Source organism: Pogona vitticeps, chromosome 7, assembly GCF_051106095.1.
Source record: "Pogona vitticeps strain Pit_001003342236 chromosome 7, PviZW2.1, whole genome shotgun sequence".
Lineage (NCBI taxonomy): Eukaryota > Metazoa > Chordata > Lepidosauria > Squamata > Agamidae > Pogona > Pogona vitticeps.
In genome coordinates this window covers 25,384,662-25,400,523 of record NC_135789.1, presented here as the reverse complement: position 1 = coordinate 25,400,523, position 15,862 = coordinate 25,384,662, and the positions used below count along the sequence as shown (strand labels likewise).

Below are 15,862 nucleotides of genomic sequence, written 5' to 3'. Positions count from 1 at the left end.
CGCTGAAGCTCTGTCATGACGGGGTTAAAGTGGCCCCGGGCAAGGATGGCCAAGGTGTTACTGGCGGCCACCTGGAGTTCCCAGGGACGCCCCTCCTGCGGCTGGAAAGGGAAGAGGGTGAGGAGATCAAAGAGAGGGAGCCGAAAGAGGTACTGCCTGCAGCTCCTGAGTGCAGCAGAATTGCCCAGCATCTCAGAAGAGCCCCCCCCCGCACAAAGGGTGGCACCACCACCCCCGTTTACCGCCAGAGGTGCCCTCAGTTGCTTGGAGGCAGCCACAATGAAGTCCCGAGTGGGCTCCACTTCCACGCCATGTTCCAGGAGGGCCTGGAGGCTGTGATAGACCACCACCTTCTGCCGGACGGAGGCCTGTGGGGAGGGGGGAGGAGAGAGAGAGAGATCCCAAGTAGAGGGGGGCCCGTTCATTGGCCAGGCTCGTGCATGGAGCCACGAGGCCCAGGAACTTCCAGGGTGGTCACGAAGTGGCTGTCCCCAGGCCCCTCAGGGATGGGTGCCTCCCCCTGGAGAGGAGCTAAAAGCCCCCCCCCCAGCATCAACCACCGGTTGGGGCAGGCTGCCCTACTGAGGGATACCCTACAACCCTTGCCAGAAGGGACGAGGGACTCCGCGCCCCCAATTTTGAAAAAGGATGGGGGAAAAAGCGAGGCAGCTCAGGACATTCCCTTGAATGGGGTATAATTCTGCCACGTGAAGAGTCACCCCCACTTCTACACTTGGACAGACCGGGGGGGGGGGCTGGCTGCCTGGCAGCAAAGTCTTAGGGGAGGAAAGCCACTCTCTGCACCTCCTCCTGCTGGATCGTGACCAGAAGCGCCGGCATTGTGGCCGCTGGGCAGCTGAGGGCGGCCCGCACAAGACGAACCACCGTGTCCTTCTGGTTCTCTGCCTCTAGGAAAGGAAGCAGGTCTCGGACGGAGCAGAGCTCACCTATGGGCAGGGGAAGAGGGCGAGAACGGCACGGCAGCCCGTCAGGCCAACAACACCCATCCCTCCGAGGGACCGCTGCCAAACCCTGACGTCTCCGGGGTCTGAAGGGTGGAGCAAACCAGGATCGTTTCCCATTTCCGGCCCTGGCGGTCAGGGAGACGAGCCAGGCAGGACTCAAAGCCCAGCAAAGTCTCGGCACCTCACTCCGGAGGTAGAGTTCTCTGCCATGTCATCCGTAAAGCTTGATCCTTCCCCACTGGGGGGCATAACACAGATAAGCCCCCGCAGAGCTCAGCATGGCTGGGGTTCCTTTGCCCAGACAGATGGTTTGAATCTCTTGGGGACAGGTGTGTTTTTTGCTTCAGAAATGAAGAGGGCTATAATTGATCCATGGCCCCACCAAGAGCCCACTAAGAGAGATGGGGGGGGGGGGGGAGATTCCTTGTTTTTTGGGTTCCCAGTGACTGCCCGGGAAGTCCAGAAGCTTGCTTCATTACCTCCATGGGACGGGGGTCCCTCGTCAGCCACGTCCTCGTATTGCTTCTGCTCCATGCTTGCTGTTCAGGGGTGAAAGCATTCAGGGCTGTCCTTTGCACTGTCTTGCCTCCCCCTCCCCAAAAGGGCAGACGTTCAGTGGCTGCCTCTTTCTAGGACTCCGCTGGTGGAGGCACCAGCCGGGCCCAAGGCCTCTTGCAGCCAGCAGTGCAGAGACTGCCTGGCGTCCTGGAAGAGACTGGCTGGCCCCCTCTCTCAACAGTTGCACGGTCCCTATGGGAAAGGGCGGCCGGGGGGTGGGGGTGGGGAAGCAGGACTGCCCGGCGGGTGGCTGCCCTGGCCACAGAGAGGGGTGAACGGCAGAAGTGGAACCCCCTTGCGCTCTGAGGATTCAAATGGGATGCAGGCCCCTCGACCCCCTACGCAGATAGTCTACACTGCAACCAAAGTCTGCTTGGGCTGAAGAAGGGGCGCCCTGATAATGCTGCAAGAAGCCAGGAAAACCAGCCCTTCCAGCCGAGATTCAAACATCCCCTCAATTTAAAAAAAACATCAGACCGGTCACACGCACACACACACAGCTTGACCCTGGCAAAGGTGCTGCCTGCCTGCCTGCCTTTGAAACCCAGAGAAGGGAAAACCAAGAGGGCGAGGCCTTTTGCAGAATTGGGGGGGGGGGGGGCTAGCCTGCCTTCTCCTCTGCTTCCCGAGCCCAAAGAAGGGACCTCTTGAGGCCTCTCTTCAGCTCACTTTGCAACAGGCAGCCCGCCTAGACCCTGGGGCTGCCGGCTCTGAACCTGTGGCCCTCTGAGAGGAAGCCCGGAGCCCGGCAAGCAGGCTGCCACTAGCCAGGTGGCCCCTGCAGTGGCCCATGGAACCACCGCAGCCGGAGGGCTCTGTGACATCGCCGGGAATGCAGGCGATGTTCCAGAGGAACTTCTCAGTAGGAAGGCAAGGGTATCAGTGGCCTTGGCTTCTTCCTCCCCAAAAGGCAGAAGTTTCACAGACCCAGAGGTGACCCGCTGTGACCAGAGGAAGCCTCTCAAGGGCTGGTCTCTGGATCCGGAGCCATCAGGGCAGCTGCTCCCAGGCCCTGATAAGTGTTTCAAGCCCAGAGGCAGGGAAGAAAAAAGAGTTCCTCCCCCCCACCCCACCCCACCCCAGGTTGCGGGTGTCCTGATTCCTCAGCGTGAGGTCACTCTCAGAGTCTGTGGCTGGAGGGATGTCTTTTGCAATAAAAGGACTTCTTTCCGCCAAGAGCAGGGTTACATTAGGAACTTTATTGTTCTCCTCTTACAACGTCCCATCCGGCAAGCTCAGAACAACACTGGAGAACAGATCGCAGGGGACAGGCAAGCCACGGTCCCGTGACGCACATCCTCTTCCTTACAATCAGCCTGTGAGGAGTGTCTTGATTCGCCTTCCACGCGACCTGCCAGTTTGTGTGTCTGCTCAGCCTCCTCTGGGGATAGCCAAGCAGAGGCCAGAGGGAGGTGACCAAACGGAGGCTGGCTTGACAGGCAGGGAGGCCGGCAAGAACCCTCCCGGGAGCCTCCTCTGTAGCCCCCAGAGCCAACCCCGACTACCACCAAAGGATGTTCTTTTCTCACCAGCCTGACAGAGGGTGGCTCTGCTCTCCTGGGGTCCCGTTTCTCTCCAGCCAGCAGGGCTCCTGCAGCTTCCTGGTGGGTCTCTGTAGCACCACAGCCCCCAACGGTCACCTTTAGGGGGGGGTTCTTAGGCCACACAGGGGCTCTTTGGGTTCCACTTGTGCCAGGAAGGGCCTGGCCATGCAGGATGAGGATGAAGCTCACTTGCTTCTCCAGGAAGAGCAATCGGAGATAAGAGTTCCTGCTGGCAGCTGGAGGGGTGCCCGAGCCAGGCATGGTCTCGGAGGAGGGTCAGACCGTTGGTTCCCCAAAGGACAAGTGGAGAGCTGGGGCTCCTGGTCCCTTCACCCTCCAGGTCCTGCCGCCTCCACGGCTTGAGAGTCAAGGAGAAACCACAGGCCGAAGAGGGCGGGTGGCACCACGGAGGTTCCTCCCCCTCCATAAGAGGAGGGCCACCAGTTTCTCAGGACGCCTCTCTCGCTACTGCCTGGGCGGAGGAGGCGGAGGTGCGGATCAGGTCCTGTGGAAGGCTCTCCCTGGCCTCCTGCATCCGGCGCCGGGCCCGCTGGAATGCCTCTGAAACCGAGGAGGAGGTGAATGGGGGGGGGGAGAGAAGAGGGAGGGAGGAATGGGAAGGGAGATTCAGCTAAAGAGTGGATAAAGGAGCCCCCCCCTCCCCACTTACTCCAAGGCAAGTTCTGCATACATGGTAGCCCAGACTCACAGCTGAGAAACTCCAAACAGCCCTCTCTGAATATATTATGCAAAGTTACAAAGCTTATCTCCAGGCCTTACCAAGAGGAAAGGCAAAGAGAAGGCAGAGAGCCGGAATTGCCCCCCCCCAAAAAAAAGCTCTGCTCCACCACCCACCTCCGTTTTCACCTCCCAGTTGCAAAGACTTCGCCTTTCAGAGTGGTAACATGAGGAAACCTAACTTAATTTCAAACCCATGTACATGTTCAAAGGATGAGAAAAGGACAAAGCCATGCCACATTCAGTTGCCTAGGTATGGATCCTGCGCAGATTTCCAAACCATGGAAACCAACCCTCCCCAGCTCACCCAGGATGTTGTAGAGGGAGCCGTGGTGGCTGAAGCCCCCCAGCCGGTCCAGGACGCTTTTCATGCGCTTCCTCATGGAGCTGGATTCCAGGAAAGCCCTGCCAAGAGAGACAGAATAAGCATTTGCCTTTTCTCCTCCCTCTCAGCCACCTCCTTCACTGTCTACTCGTGGGCTTCCTGGAGGCACCAGGCTGGCCTCTGCTGCCGTGGGTCAAAGCCTGGACTCTGAGAAACTCAGCCATGTGCTTTGTGGGTGGGGATGATGGACAGCAAGGTGATGCTGAGGTTCAAAACAACACACACAGCGGGTCTACCATGTCCAGGAGAAGGCCAGCCGTGGGAGAACTGAGCCAGAGGAAAGGTTCAGAGGGGGAAAGAGCCAAGCTGGACCCAAAAAGAAAAAGACCCCCGGCTCAGATCTCTTTAAAGGGGGGGAAGGACCCCCACCATCTCCCCCACGTGCACTTCCCACAGCACTTCCTCCCAGCAGGAGGCTCACCTCGACTGCTGCAAGCAGTTCAGCTGGAAGGTGACGCTGCCCGTCGTTTCCGTGCGGAAGCCAAACCGGCTGAGGCGGTCGCCCTGCGCAGAGGAGAGCCCAAGGTTTCCAGGTGAGCCCAGTCCGTCTCCCCCCCTTCCCTCTCCACTAAAGAGCCAGAGAGGCCAGCTATAGGACACCCAGAGCAAAGCGATAGGACAGGCCTCCCCGCACGGATCCTTACTGTGAAGGTGCACGGCACGCGGGTGTAGGTCAGGTCCTCCAGTTCTGGGGATCCCCCGATGAAAAATCTCTGCAGCTCCGAGAGGGTGCCTGGCTCCACAGGGCGCCAAGTGGAAGCTGTCTCAGTGTGAGTCCCTAGATCACAAGGTTTGGGAGGCGGGAGCCACAATGCAGGAGGGGTGAAAAGATTCTCTAGCCCCTTCCCCTTCCGTCCCACAATCGGTGTCAGAGCATGGGGAACTGCCTCAGCAATCAGCTGAGAAGCAAGCTTCGGGCGCCTTGGGAGTCGTCAACTTCTCTCTTCCAACGCACCTCCATTCCTTTATGGGTATCTAGACCTGTGGAAGTACTGCCTGCAAAACTCTCTCTCTCACACAGCTTCCTGCTGGGAAGATCTCTCAGTGATTCTCTTACAGGGCAGGCTGCAGCTCTAAGCACAGGAGCAGCCCAAGGAAAGAAGATGGCAATCCTTTGACCAAGGAAGTTCTAACAGGGGACGGCCCATGGCCCTCTCCAGCTAGGATAATGGGAGGAGCTTCCCTTCTGCTGTCTGAAAAGGGGCGTGGGCTTGGCGATGGTCACGGGGAGGGCAAGGACTGGTGCCAACGCATTTCTGGTGGGAGGCCCCTCACCTTGGAGCCTGGCTCCCCTCCGCCCTCTTACCTGGCGTGGACGGGAGCACCACAAAGCCGTAGCCCTCGACACGGTACCTCTGCCAAAAATCCAAGGACAGGACCTCGAAGTACAGGACAGGCCATGAGGGGAAGGATCCTGGGGCAGGAAGGGCAGGAAGAGAGGGCCAGTGGCAGGCTGGGCTCCCCGGGGATCCCCAGACCCCTTCCCAGGAGGGGAAAGGAGGACTCCACCAGAAAGGGAACCCGCCAGAGGTCCAAGTTCAGCTCCAGATGACCACCAGAGCTGGCTCGGGGTTTCTAGGCCTTCCGGCCTGCCTGACACTTGTGTTAATGGGGACTTGGGTCCTTTCAGATGAGAAGCCAGGCCAGAGAATTATCCGTGTCTTTTCACTCTTGGCTAGATCGAGGCCTGAGACGGCCACTCCAGCCTCCACTTCAACACATCCCTCAGGGCAGGTCTCGGGGCTTACCTTCCGACTCTTCCTCTTGGCTGAGGAACAGCTCCAGGGTGAAAGGGAAGGAGAAGAAGGCCACCCGGTCCTGGGAAGAGAAAAGAGCCAAGTCAGTCCTGCTAGGGAACCACCGGCTTCCTGTGGTGACCTGGGGAGGAGGAGGAGGCCAAGGACGGGCCAAAACAGGGCCCTCCTGCCCTGGGAGAGCATCGACACCCCCTTCCCGAAAGACAAGAGCTGGGAGCTTCACTTTCAACACTCAAGTATCCCAGGAATCCAAAGGCCACCCTTTGGGAAGCGATTCCAAGCGCCGCCTGCTCCAGGGATGCGAAGGAAGCAGGGGGCCCAGGGGATCTGCCCCTTCAGCATGTGCCGGATAGAAAAACCAGGCCTGGGGAGCGCTGCCCCTTGGTAGCTGGCTTCGGGGCCCTGGTCCCTGTCCCCCCACTCACCCTGCCATGTGTCTTGGTAGCACAGGTCTGCGTCACTCTGGAGAGCTGCTGGGAAGGGGGACACGACCAGCCTAGGGGGAAGCGAGCGAGCAGAAGGGTGAGGGGGACAAAGGTGCAGGAGTGGATTCAGGTGGGACCTTGGGGAGCAGGAAAGCCCTGGACTCCCACCACCACCTGGCAACAGATCAAGCCAGAAGGCTGTAGGGCTCAAAACCTCCTGTCCCCCATTCCTCCCAGCCTATGCCCGTCAGTCAAGCCACGGGTAGATCACCTCCTTCATTCCCTCAACTAGATTCCTGGGCCAACCCCAAAGGCCAGTTGACCCAGTTCACTCACCACTGGGCAGCTCCAGAAAGAAGTGGATGTAGAGGTTGTCATACTCGTAGCCCTGGGCGGAAACTAAGAGACAGAAAGGGAGAAGCACTGACGGCCTGAACCTTCTCCTCGGAGATCTTGGACCTCCGGGGCTCCCTTCTTTCTTAATTAATTTATTTAGAACATTTCTGTGCTGCCTTTCTCCCCAAAGGGGCCTGAGTTCCCGGCCTGAGGATGGCTTTCGGGGATCAGGGCCAGGTGAAGAGAGCCCAGCAGGTGACCAGGCTCACGGGGTGTGCTTCTCCTGCCGCAAAAGGGAGAGGAGTCATTTCTGGCTGGTTTTGGACAATGCCTCCCAGAAGCAGGATGAGATCCATTGGCAAGAGTGCTGGGAGGGTCACAGCTGCTGTCACGTGATCACCAAAAGCAGCCACCACTCAGGCCTGCTCTTCTCTCTCTCAAGGGGAGGGGAAAACGTGAGACGAAAGAGTCGTGTGGGTGAGAGCAAAAAACTTCAAGAGGATCACTTACCGATTTCCCCGTTAACAATGAGCCGGAGAGTCCCGGGAACAGTCTGGGAGTGGGGGAGAGAGAGGGAACCCAATTCAGTGAGGGGCTGTCGCTCGATGTGTACAAGTGCCTGCCCTGTTCTCAGGAGGTCTTGAGTTCAATTCCTGCCTGGTTCAGCTCAAGGCCCTTCGCTCGTTGGTGGGGGGGAATGCATCCCCTGCTGAGCCCCCCAAGGAAGAGCGGGCTGCCACCGACAAGGCTGCTGAGCCAAACCAAACAGCAATTACACAGGGACCCCGAGTTTCAGGCAGCTCAACCTATTGAGAGGTTCTCCATAGGCATGGGGGAGGGAAGGGGGCAGTGGGAAAACCCAGGGCTGCTGCCCCCAAAGCCCTCAAGCCTCCTCGAAAGGGCCATCAAGCCACAGGAGACCAGAGGTAGCCTCAGCTCATGTTCTTCCCTGCAGTCACAACAAAGGGGAGGTCCTGACTTGAATATGTGAGTCTTCCAGCCCCCTTTCCACCCGTTTTCATGTTATGAGTGCAGAAGAGAAACCAAGGATGGGGCAGAGTATGGAGGAGATCTGCAAGATCCGTGGGGGGGGGGGATGCGAGGAAATGTGGGGAGGGAGGGCAAGCTCAAGGGACCACCCCCTCAGCCCCCACTGATGTGAGCCCCTCTCCCCAGACAGCCCGGGAACGGTGATCCCAACAAGCGAGTTTCAAAAGCTTTGCTGAGATGCTCTTGACCCCCCCCCCAAAAGCAGAGGGGCTGCCAGCTCAACTCCACTCCTGCCCAGAAAAGGGCCACCCCCTGCACGACCTGGCGCTCTTTTGCCCTGGCACGAGAGGAGAACTGTGTGGCATCTCTTGAGTCTGCCTTTTGGGTCAGGCTGGAGGCCAGCAGGATGTTCTGCCTGGGAAACAAGAGCCGGTTTCTGGGCGAGTGGAGGGACTGGCTCCGATCAAGGAGGAAGATGCCCTTTCGGCAAAGCATCACTCACTGTCTCAAAGTCAGAGCCAACGAGACCCTCGAGGTACTCCTTGTGCCGGCTGTACAGCTGAGGAAGACAGCGGGAGAAAATCAGCTGGGAGAGAGGGGGGGATGGATCCCTGCCCTCTTTCTCTCCTACAGGAGCTGCCAGGAAACCACAAATCGCCTCCCTGCCCACATCACCACCAGCCCACAGACAACGGCAGCCTGAGCAGGATCTTACCAGCGGCACCCGTCAAGCCTGGCAAACTGCTAGCTGCCCATTTCTCAAGGCCTGATTCCAACTCACGTCTCAGGTTGCAGTGAGTTTAATCTCCCATGCAACCCCCCCCAAAAAAACCGCAACAATCTACAGAGGAAAAAGAGCAGCCCTTACGTCCTTGAAGATGTGATGCTCCCGGTCCTCCTCCTCCTCCCCCGCTGGGGACGAGGCGTTCTCCAGTGTGAAGGTCCACACGTCTCGCTTCTCCCCTTCCAGTTGAATCCTTCAGAGCCCAGATGGCACAAAAGACTCAGAGAAAAAAGGATGGGGAGGAAGAGCCCCGGAAGGTCTCTCTGCTCTACCTCCCCACCACCCACCCTGGGCAAGCCGCTGCCTCCCCCCTCCCCAGAGCTGCTCACCTGTAGGGACCTTTGGTGCCCGTGAAGTCCGGCCTGATGGTCAGGACGCCGTTGCTGTCCGCCTTGATGGTGCAGAGCATGCGTTCGTACGCCCTGGAGCCAAGTCTGTGGGGACAGCAGGAGAAAGGAGGGGACTGGGGCACTTGGTATGCCCTGATTGGGGGGGGGGGCAGAGCAAGAGTGGAGCCACAAAACGCCGGGCACCTCAACCAGAAAGTGTGGCCTGGGAGACGGGTAAGTGGCAGGGAATCTGATCCAGGCACCACAGCATAGAGGCTTGGCCTGTCTGGATTGCAGTTCCTTCCCCCCACCACCACCCCAAACATGACCTCCCAGCAGCCTAGGGATTCCCCCACCCAGGGCTTGTCCTGATGTCGGCTGGAATGGCCTCCAGAGAGAGAGATGGCGGCCTTCTCTCGAGCCAGACCAACTGACTGGGAGTCACAGCATTTCTCCCTTTCAGGCAGGAGTCTTCCGAAGCCACACCTGGAGAAACCCCTGCTGTTCTCCCATCCAAGGACTCACCCGGCCTGACCCTGGATCAGCTCTTAAAAGTGTGTTCACGGTGACCTGAGGTCAGGGTGACGCCACTCCAGCCACTCTCTGGCTTCCCATGCCACGCTCGCATGGACCCCAGGTGGGCATGCGTTGCTGAGGGACTGGGGCTGCCTTGGGAACAAGCCCTAGACGCTCTTGGGGGGTGGGACACAAAATGGGCAGATGAGGCCAGCAGGGGCCGACAGGGGCTGACTTACTTGCCAGGGGGTCCCAGATCTGCCATGATGTACATGGTCTGTACGGGGGTGTTGAGGACGTGGCTGTTCCGGACAAACTCCTTGGAGGGCTCCCAGTTGACGATGTGGGATTTCAGGCCCCCTCCTTCCCTGCCGAGAAGGGAGGGAGAAGGCACGGTTGCCCACCAGAGAGCATCCTTCCTTCCACTTCACAACCAAGAGGGGACGTGGGGGAGGAGACCCAGAATCAGGGATTCCCCCCCCCCCAAAAAAAGCCAGGCCCTGCTCCCAACTCACAGGGGCCTCCTGGGCTCCTGTCGCCGCCGCTGCCTGACGTTGGCCATTCTCTCCGCCAAGTAGGAGGGTACGTCCTGAAGGGACGTGGTCACCCGCTGGCAGTGCTGGAAGGAGGAGAGACCGCTTCAGTTAGGCGCCTCCCCCTTGACTCGATTCTCCCCTCTGTGAAACGGGCACGATCTGGAACAGCTGGAGGCTTGGACAAAGCAGGCGTACCTCCTCCTACAGCGACCTGAGCGGCCACCTACCGTCCAGCCAGACCCCTTGGCCACCTAGCCCCTGGCCTGGCTTGAGCTGACCAACAACCAGGGCTCCCCACGGTTCCCTCCTGGCCTCCCTCCAGAAGATTCGCAGAAGCCGATCCTGTGTTGCTTCTGAAAGCAGGCGAAAGCCAGTGTGTCCACGCAAGGTCACACAGGCCAGTCGTCCCCGCCCCGTGCAAAAAGCAAGCACCTCCTCCAGGTCGGTGAAGCGGTCGTGATCTGTGTAGGTGAAGATGCGGGAGTTCCTCCGACCTCCGGTCTCCTCCATCTTCCGGATGTCCTGGTGGTACTGGCGGTCGAGGGGGCTCTGGCAGGCAGAGGCATTCCGGTAGAGATCCACCTCAAACTGGGAGAGGCACAGAAAGCCGGGGATGTGGGGCGGCCCCAACCCTCCTCTCCCCAGCACCACCGAGTGCCAGGGCCAGAGGAGGAAGCTGTAGAGATGGTCTCTCCCTGGGGCCTCTCCCTCTCCCTTTGGAGGTCCAGACTATCCATCCCAGGATGGGAGGTTCTGAGCTGAAGTTACAGGGGTGGGGAGGGGGGCTGCTATCTAGGTCACCCACCCACATTCACCCTCTAGATTAGCTTCTGCCCATCAGCTTACATCCAAGAGCTCCCAGAAACCATATGGATGGAATAGGAGGGACCTTAAAGGAAGCCCCCAGGTCTCCGTCTCACCCACCCACAACCTGAATCAGCCTCAGACAAAGCCAGGCTTCCTCCCCTCCCAGGAAGCACATCAGGACCTGATCAGGAGGTGCAAAGCCAGGAGGCGTGTCTGCCAGATGCTGGGAAAAACACATTATCATCCTTGCTGCTGCTATTGCTACTGCTTAGATTGCTTTTTCGCTCCTTCTTCCACCCATCGAGCTCTCCTCCCTACTTAAACCCCTGCGAGGTAGGTCAGGCTAAAGGGACGGCACGGAGCCCATATCGACTAGGGTGGTGCTGGCGGTGGGTCAGCTCATGGGCCAGTGGTGACTTCAAAGTGGACCTCCTTGGTTGCCATCCAGCGTCTCCACCTGACGGTCTCTGCCTTCCCTTTGAGGCCCAGATGGCTTTGCACGGCATCCTGCCTTTCTCCAGAAAGAGGCTGAGGGCACAGATTTGACAGCCACGGTGTTAAGGCAAGTGGTGCCACAGAAACCAGCAGGCAACGGCAGGGGGAAAGTTGTGCTTTGATAGAGGAGGGTTGGAGTCAAGGGACAGCCCAATATTTCTAGCATCACATGGAGGACCAGGGCAGGCTGCTCACCTCGGATGGCCTTACCGGATAAACAAAGGGAGCATGACAAGAGCCTCTGGGAAGCACTGGGGGGAACAGGTAAGACGAGTCCCTCACCTGACTAAAGAGTTTCTCTTGCCAACCAACCACCACCTCTTCCTTCTCCTCATCAGGATGATGGTCCTCACCTGCAACAGACCGGGGAAATTGTGTGCGCATGTAGGTCACCAAAGTTATAAGAGCACAGAGGGTGGGACTACAAGGGGTGAGAGGAAGAAAACACCAGCAGACAGGCTAGTGGCATGTTTTGCCTTCCGGGGGGTCAAGCAGAGACTGTGTCTGAAGCCCTGGTTCTCAAGACTAACTGCATCACGGCTCTCCAACACGAACATGCTCTCAGCTCTAAGCACTGGCCAGCTTGAATGCCTGCCTGTGCCTGCCAATGAATGGGAACAGCCCATAGTGGGGAAATCCTGACCCTTTGGCAGAGCAGCCATCAGCCTGGGTAGGGGCAAAGGTTGTCCTCAGTCATCCCCACCCCTGACACAAAGAGAGAGAGAGAGAGAGGAAGCCTAATGCACTCACCTGCCACATTTTGTGGGCTGAAAGTAGTCAAGCCAATGAGCTGCTGGCTGAAGGATGGCTGCTGGAGCCGCTGCAGGAGGAGGCTTCTGGAGGTCACCCGCTGGATCCGGACCCTACCATGGAAGAAAGCAAGCACCGCCGTTAGCAGAGCCAGGAAGGACAGCACAAAACTGCAAAGGATGCAGAAATCAAAGCGGTTTCCCAAATGCTAAATCCACCTAACTCGGCAGAGGATCCGGGCAACATCGCTAAGGGGACACAGAGCCACGGGGCACTAAGGACAGCAAACATAAATGTCTTTCAAGAAAGAAAGCTTCACTTTTTTTTAAAAGCACAATCTATTTATTCCATATATTTCTATTTGGGATCTCTATTGACGCAGCCCCAATTTTGTCAGTGTGTCAGCAAGAAATCTTCCATAGTGCTTGCCCCTCCCGTTTCTTTTTGGAAGCAGGTGCCTTTTAGGGACCCCAAGATGCATTGCACCTAGGAGGGACACCTGAGGGAGGGGGTGACCTATACAGAGGGGCACCCAAGGCTCTCGTCCCTGTTGCCGGCTAGAAGCCCCTGAGCCCCTCTTAGGGTGTGTCCCTTTGCACAGGCATTTTATATACGTATAGAGAAATTAAATTTTCTTGCGGGGCGGTAATCACAAGAAAGTGCACATTTTTATTATGTAACCTTGTTCTTGTTTATTGTGGGTGGAGAAAGTCCCTTTTAAGTAGCAGGTTTTATCTTTCACTCTCTGGCACTTTGTTACCAACGTGTTACTATTTTAAACAACCTTTTACATTTCGCAAAACATTTAACGAATAACATCCTCTTTCTTTCCACCCTCAAAGACTGGAGCAGGATTTCTTTTGTAGGCTTATAGAAACGGGGATTCTACCAATATTACTAATATATATGAACACTTTTTATTTTTTGGTTGAGAGGCATCTGATATTTGCTCTGAACTGCTACTGAAAATCACCTCCAAAGGGGGCTTTTGTTTTGCAGTGCGGATGCTTTTTGCTCTCCCTAGAGCTTGCCTGACAAACACCTCCAGCATCTTGCGTTTTCACTTTTTAAAACCAGGTTGGGGACTCTGTGAACCTCCAGATATTTCTGGGCTGTGAGTTCCCTTCTCACTCTCCCCCCTGGCCTTTGATTGCAGGGGCTCATGGGAGTTGTAGTCCAGGGGAACCACACATCCGGCTGCCCCAGTTGAAACAAACAGCCCGGTTCCCTCCCAATCCACACCTGTTTCTGGCCCCTATTTCCCTCCTTTTGCACCTTAAGAGAATAATTTGTGAATGAAAAAAACTAAAATAAATCCTGCCCCCTTGCAAAGGGGTTTATTTTGCCTTAAACCTGTTACTGCCAAGGAATTCTGTGGCACCTGAAAGTCTACCCCATTTTATCTGCCCTCTACTTTTCTGACAGTTTGTAACTGGCAAGACTCTGCGCCGATGCTGGCCGTGGATGAAAACGGGTCGCCTGCCTGGGGGCCCCAAGGCTTGGCGGCTGCTTGGCAGCGCTGAGGAGTCCTGTGTGACCCTGAAGGCTAGTGTGGCACCCTTTGCCATGCCAAATAACACGAATCCTTGCAACTGGCCCTGGGGCTGCTGCTGCTCCCTCCTCAGCGAGTGCATCTGAAACAACGGGTGGGCCAGCAAAGAATCTCTTGCAAACAAACCCACAGCTTGCAAAAGTTACTTTCCTGGGGCCCTAACTTCAAAGACAAGCAAGCAAAGGACTGATTTGCAATTCTCTTCCTCCCTCCCGCCCCCCAAAAAACAAGAAGGAATCCTTCCCCCCCCCTTCTTTCCGGCCAGTGCAATCCCCAAAAAAGTAACTTTTCCACCTCGGGGGACTTTGCAAAGGGATTTCCCCTTTGCAAACTTCCCTTTTTTAAGCATCACCCTTTCCCCGTTACACGAAAGGCGTTTTGCTTCAACTTCGTGCCCGCAGATTTAATGCAGCCCCCCCCCCCTCGCCACGATCCTCAACCCCGGGGGTTCCTCAGCCCGGGGGGTGGGCAACATGCGGCCCTGCAGCCGCTGCAGGACTACAACTCCCATCAACCCCAGCGCGCCTAGTCCCCCCTCACCCCAAGAGGAGGATCATAAACAGCGGAGGGAGGGAAGAAACAACCCAGACCTGATGCGCAGGTTGCGGATAGGGTCCCGAGAGCGGTACACAGCGGCGCCGGTGTCCTCGTTCCAAGGCCCCTGTGCCATGGCGGAAGCGCTTTCCACGCGAGGGAGCAGGCTGCGGCGTTTCCGCTAGGCCGTGTTTCCAGGGAGACGCCAAGATGGCTTCTGCCGGCCGTAGAGAGATGAAAAAGTGGAGAAAACCCGCGCCGAAGTCCGGGTGGAGCACTTGCGGGTCGCTCGGAGGACTCTTCCTTGGAACGGACAGAGAAACCCCGATTGGGGCTCTTTTTTTAGCATCACTATCCCGCCTCCCCCCTCACTTTTGGCCCCATAATCCCAGAAAGCAAATAAATAAATAAATAAATAAATAAATAAATAAATAAATAAATAAATAAATAAATAAATAAATAAATAAATCCGCGCCCTCGCCATCACAACTCAGCGTTCCCAATTTTGGAGGGCAGGTCCCATCATCCCCCAGCCAAACGCGTCCAGGGGATTCTGGGAGTTGTAGGAGAAAGAAAGAAAGAGATAGAGAGCACCAAGAAAGAGGTCATTCTTCACACAAAGAGGATGAAAATGTGCATTAAATTTTCATATGCTAATATGAACTCATATATTCAGCTTTCATCACAATTAGACATTATTGCCGTAATTTAAGTGGAACTATACTACCGGTTACCGCACAGGACTATGATTACGTAACCTTGAGACACAGAATCGAAAGAAAGCTGGGAAGGTGATCTAATAAATAAGGCAGTGTTCCATCACTGGCTCAAATACCCTGGTTTTGTCAGTAATTATACTAACTACTGTGCATGAGAGTGTAGTTTGCATCCTTTCTTACAAAATGACCTTCCCCCACCACTTTGTCCCATAAAATTTCCCTTAAAAATATGAGAGGGCCGATTCCTTGACCAAAGCCTCACCTTTTTCTGCTCAGCCAGGGAAACGTGTTGGGGTTTAGGGTGACCACATACACACACACACATACCCAAAAAGGAGGTCCGCTCAGGGGTCCCCGTGTGGGAGACAGCGGGAAGGATCAGACCCAAAAGCAAAAATAAAAAAAGAACAAGAATGAAATGGAGAGTACACTAGAAAGAAGGGGGTGTCTGTTTTTGGTCCTGCAATATTTCAAAAAGTTTGATTTCCCCACTCTAGGAACTTTCCAGGAAAAAACCATTTTCTAGCCAAAGGCAGGAAAGGCTGAAGAGGCCACCAAACAATCTGGAATGGAGTAAAGGGTGCCTTCTGCCCACCAGCTGCCGCTCTTGGTCCTGGAGGAGAGACCTGGAGAAGAGCAGTCTACCTGTCGGCCACGAGAGGGAACCCTTGCTTGACAGTTCTGGATCATCCCCCCCCAAAAAATCTTTAAAAACATCTCCTTACCATCCCAGACAGAGGAAGGGTGGCGGAAGATCATTGTGTGTGCGTGAGAGCGAAAGTGGGGTACCTTTCCCTTTAAAAAAAGATCCTTTTTGCTCCTCTCCAAAAGTGGCAGGGCAACACAATCTCTCGTGCCTCCAAAATCTGTGCGTTTCTGAAGACTATGATACCTTTCTGGAAGGAAAGAAAAGGTATACATGACTCTGTGTACCTTTGACAGATGCACAGGACTTAAAAAAAAAAAAACAGTGCTTCCCCAAAATTAAGACAGGGTCTTATATTAATTTTTGTTCCAAAAATGCAGTAGGGCTTATTTTCAATTTTTTTTCATGTACAACAATCTACCTTTATTCAAACACAGTCATTTCATCTGCACAAGGGCGGAGGGTGGGGTTTCACTTAACTAGGGTCTAATTTTGG

The 15,862-nt window shown here is 56.1% G+C and overlaps 1 protein-coding gene across 3 annotated transcripts; it reads right to left on the bottom strand.

Annotated features, from left to right (window-relative positions):
- Positions 1–2,702: 2,702 nt before the first annotated feature.
- On the bottom strand, positions 2,703–15,593 carry MKS1 (MKS transition zone complex subunit 1). 3 transcript variants are annotated; one of them, XM_078379530.1, is made up of 19 exons: positions 15,446–15,593; positions 14,058–14,304; positions 11,916–12,028; positions 11,448–11,518; positions 10,296–10,451; positions 9,843–9,946; positions 9,567–9,695; positions 8,812–8,916; positions 8,567–8,675; positions 8,201–8,257; positions 7,219–7,261; positions 6,709–6,771; positions 6,373–6,443; positions 5,939–6,008; positions 5,497–5,604; positions 4,835–4,968; positions 4,612–4,694; positions 4,113–4,210; positions 2,703–3,628 (listed from the first exon to the last, which is right to left on the bottom strand). In XM_078379530.1, exons 2-19 carry the CDS (start codon positions 14,135–14,137, stop codon positions 3,516–3,518), a joined length of 1,707 nt encoding a protein of 568 aa, XP_078235656.1. In that variant the 5' UTR covers positions 14,138–14,304; positions 15,446–15,593; the 3' UTR covers positions 2,703–3,515. The 3 variants fall into 3 exon arrangements, with proteins under 3 accessions (XP_078235656.1, XP_072834496.2, XP_072834497.2); XM_072978395.2 differs by lacking the exon at positions 15,446–15,593 and having other exon boundaries at positions 14,058–14,358; XM_072978396.2 differs by lacking the exons at positions 11,448–11,518; positions 15,446–15,593 and having other exon boundaries at positions 14,058–14,093.
- Positions 15,594–15,862: the final 269 nt, after the last annotated feature.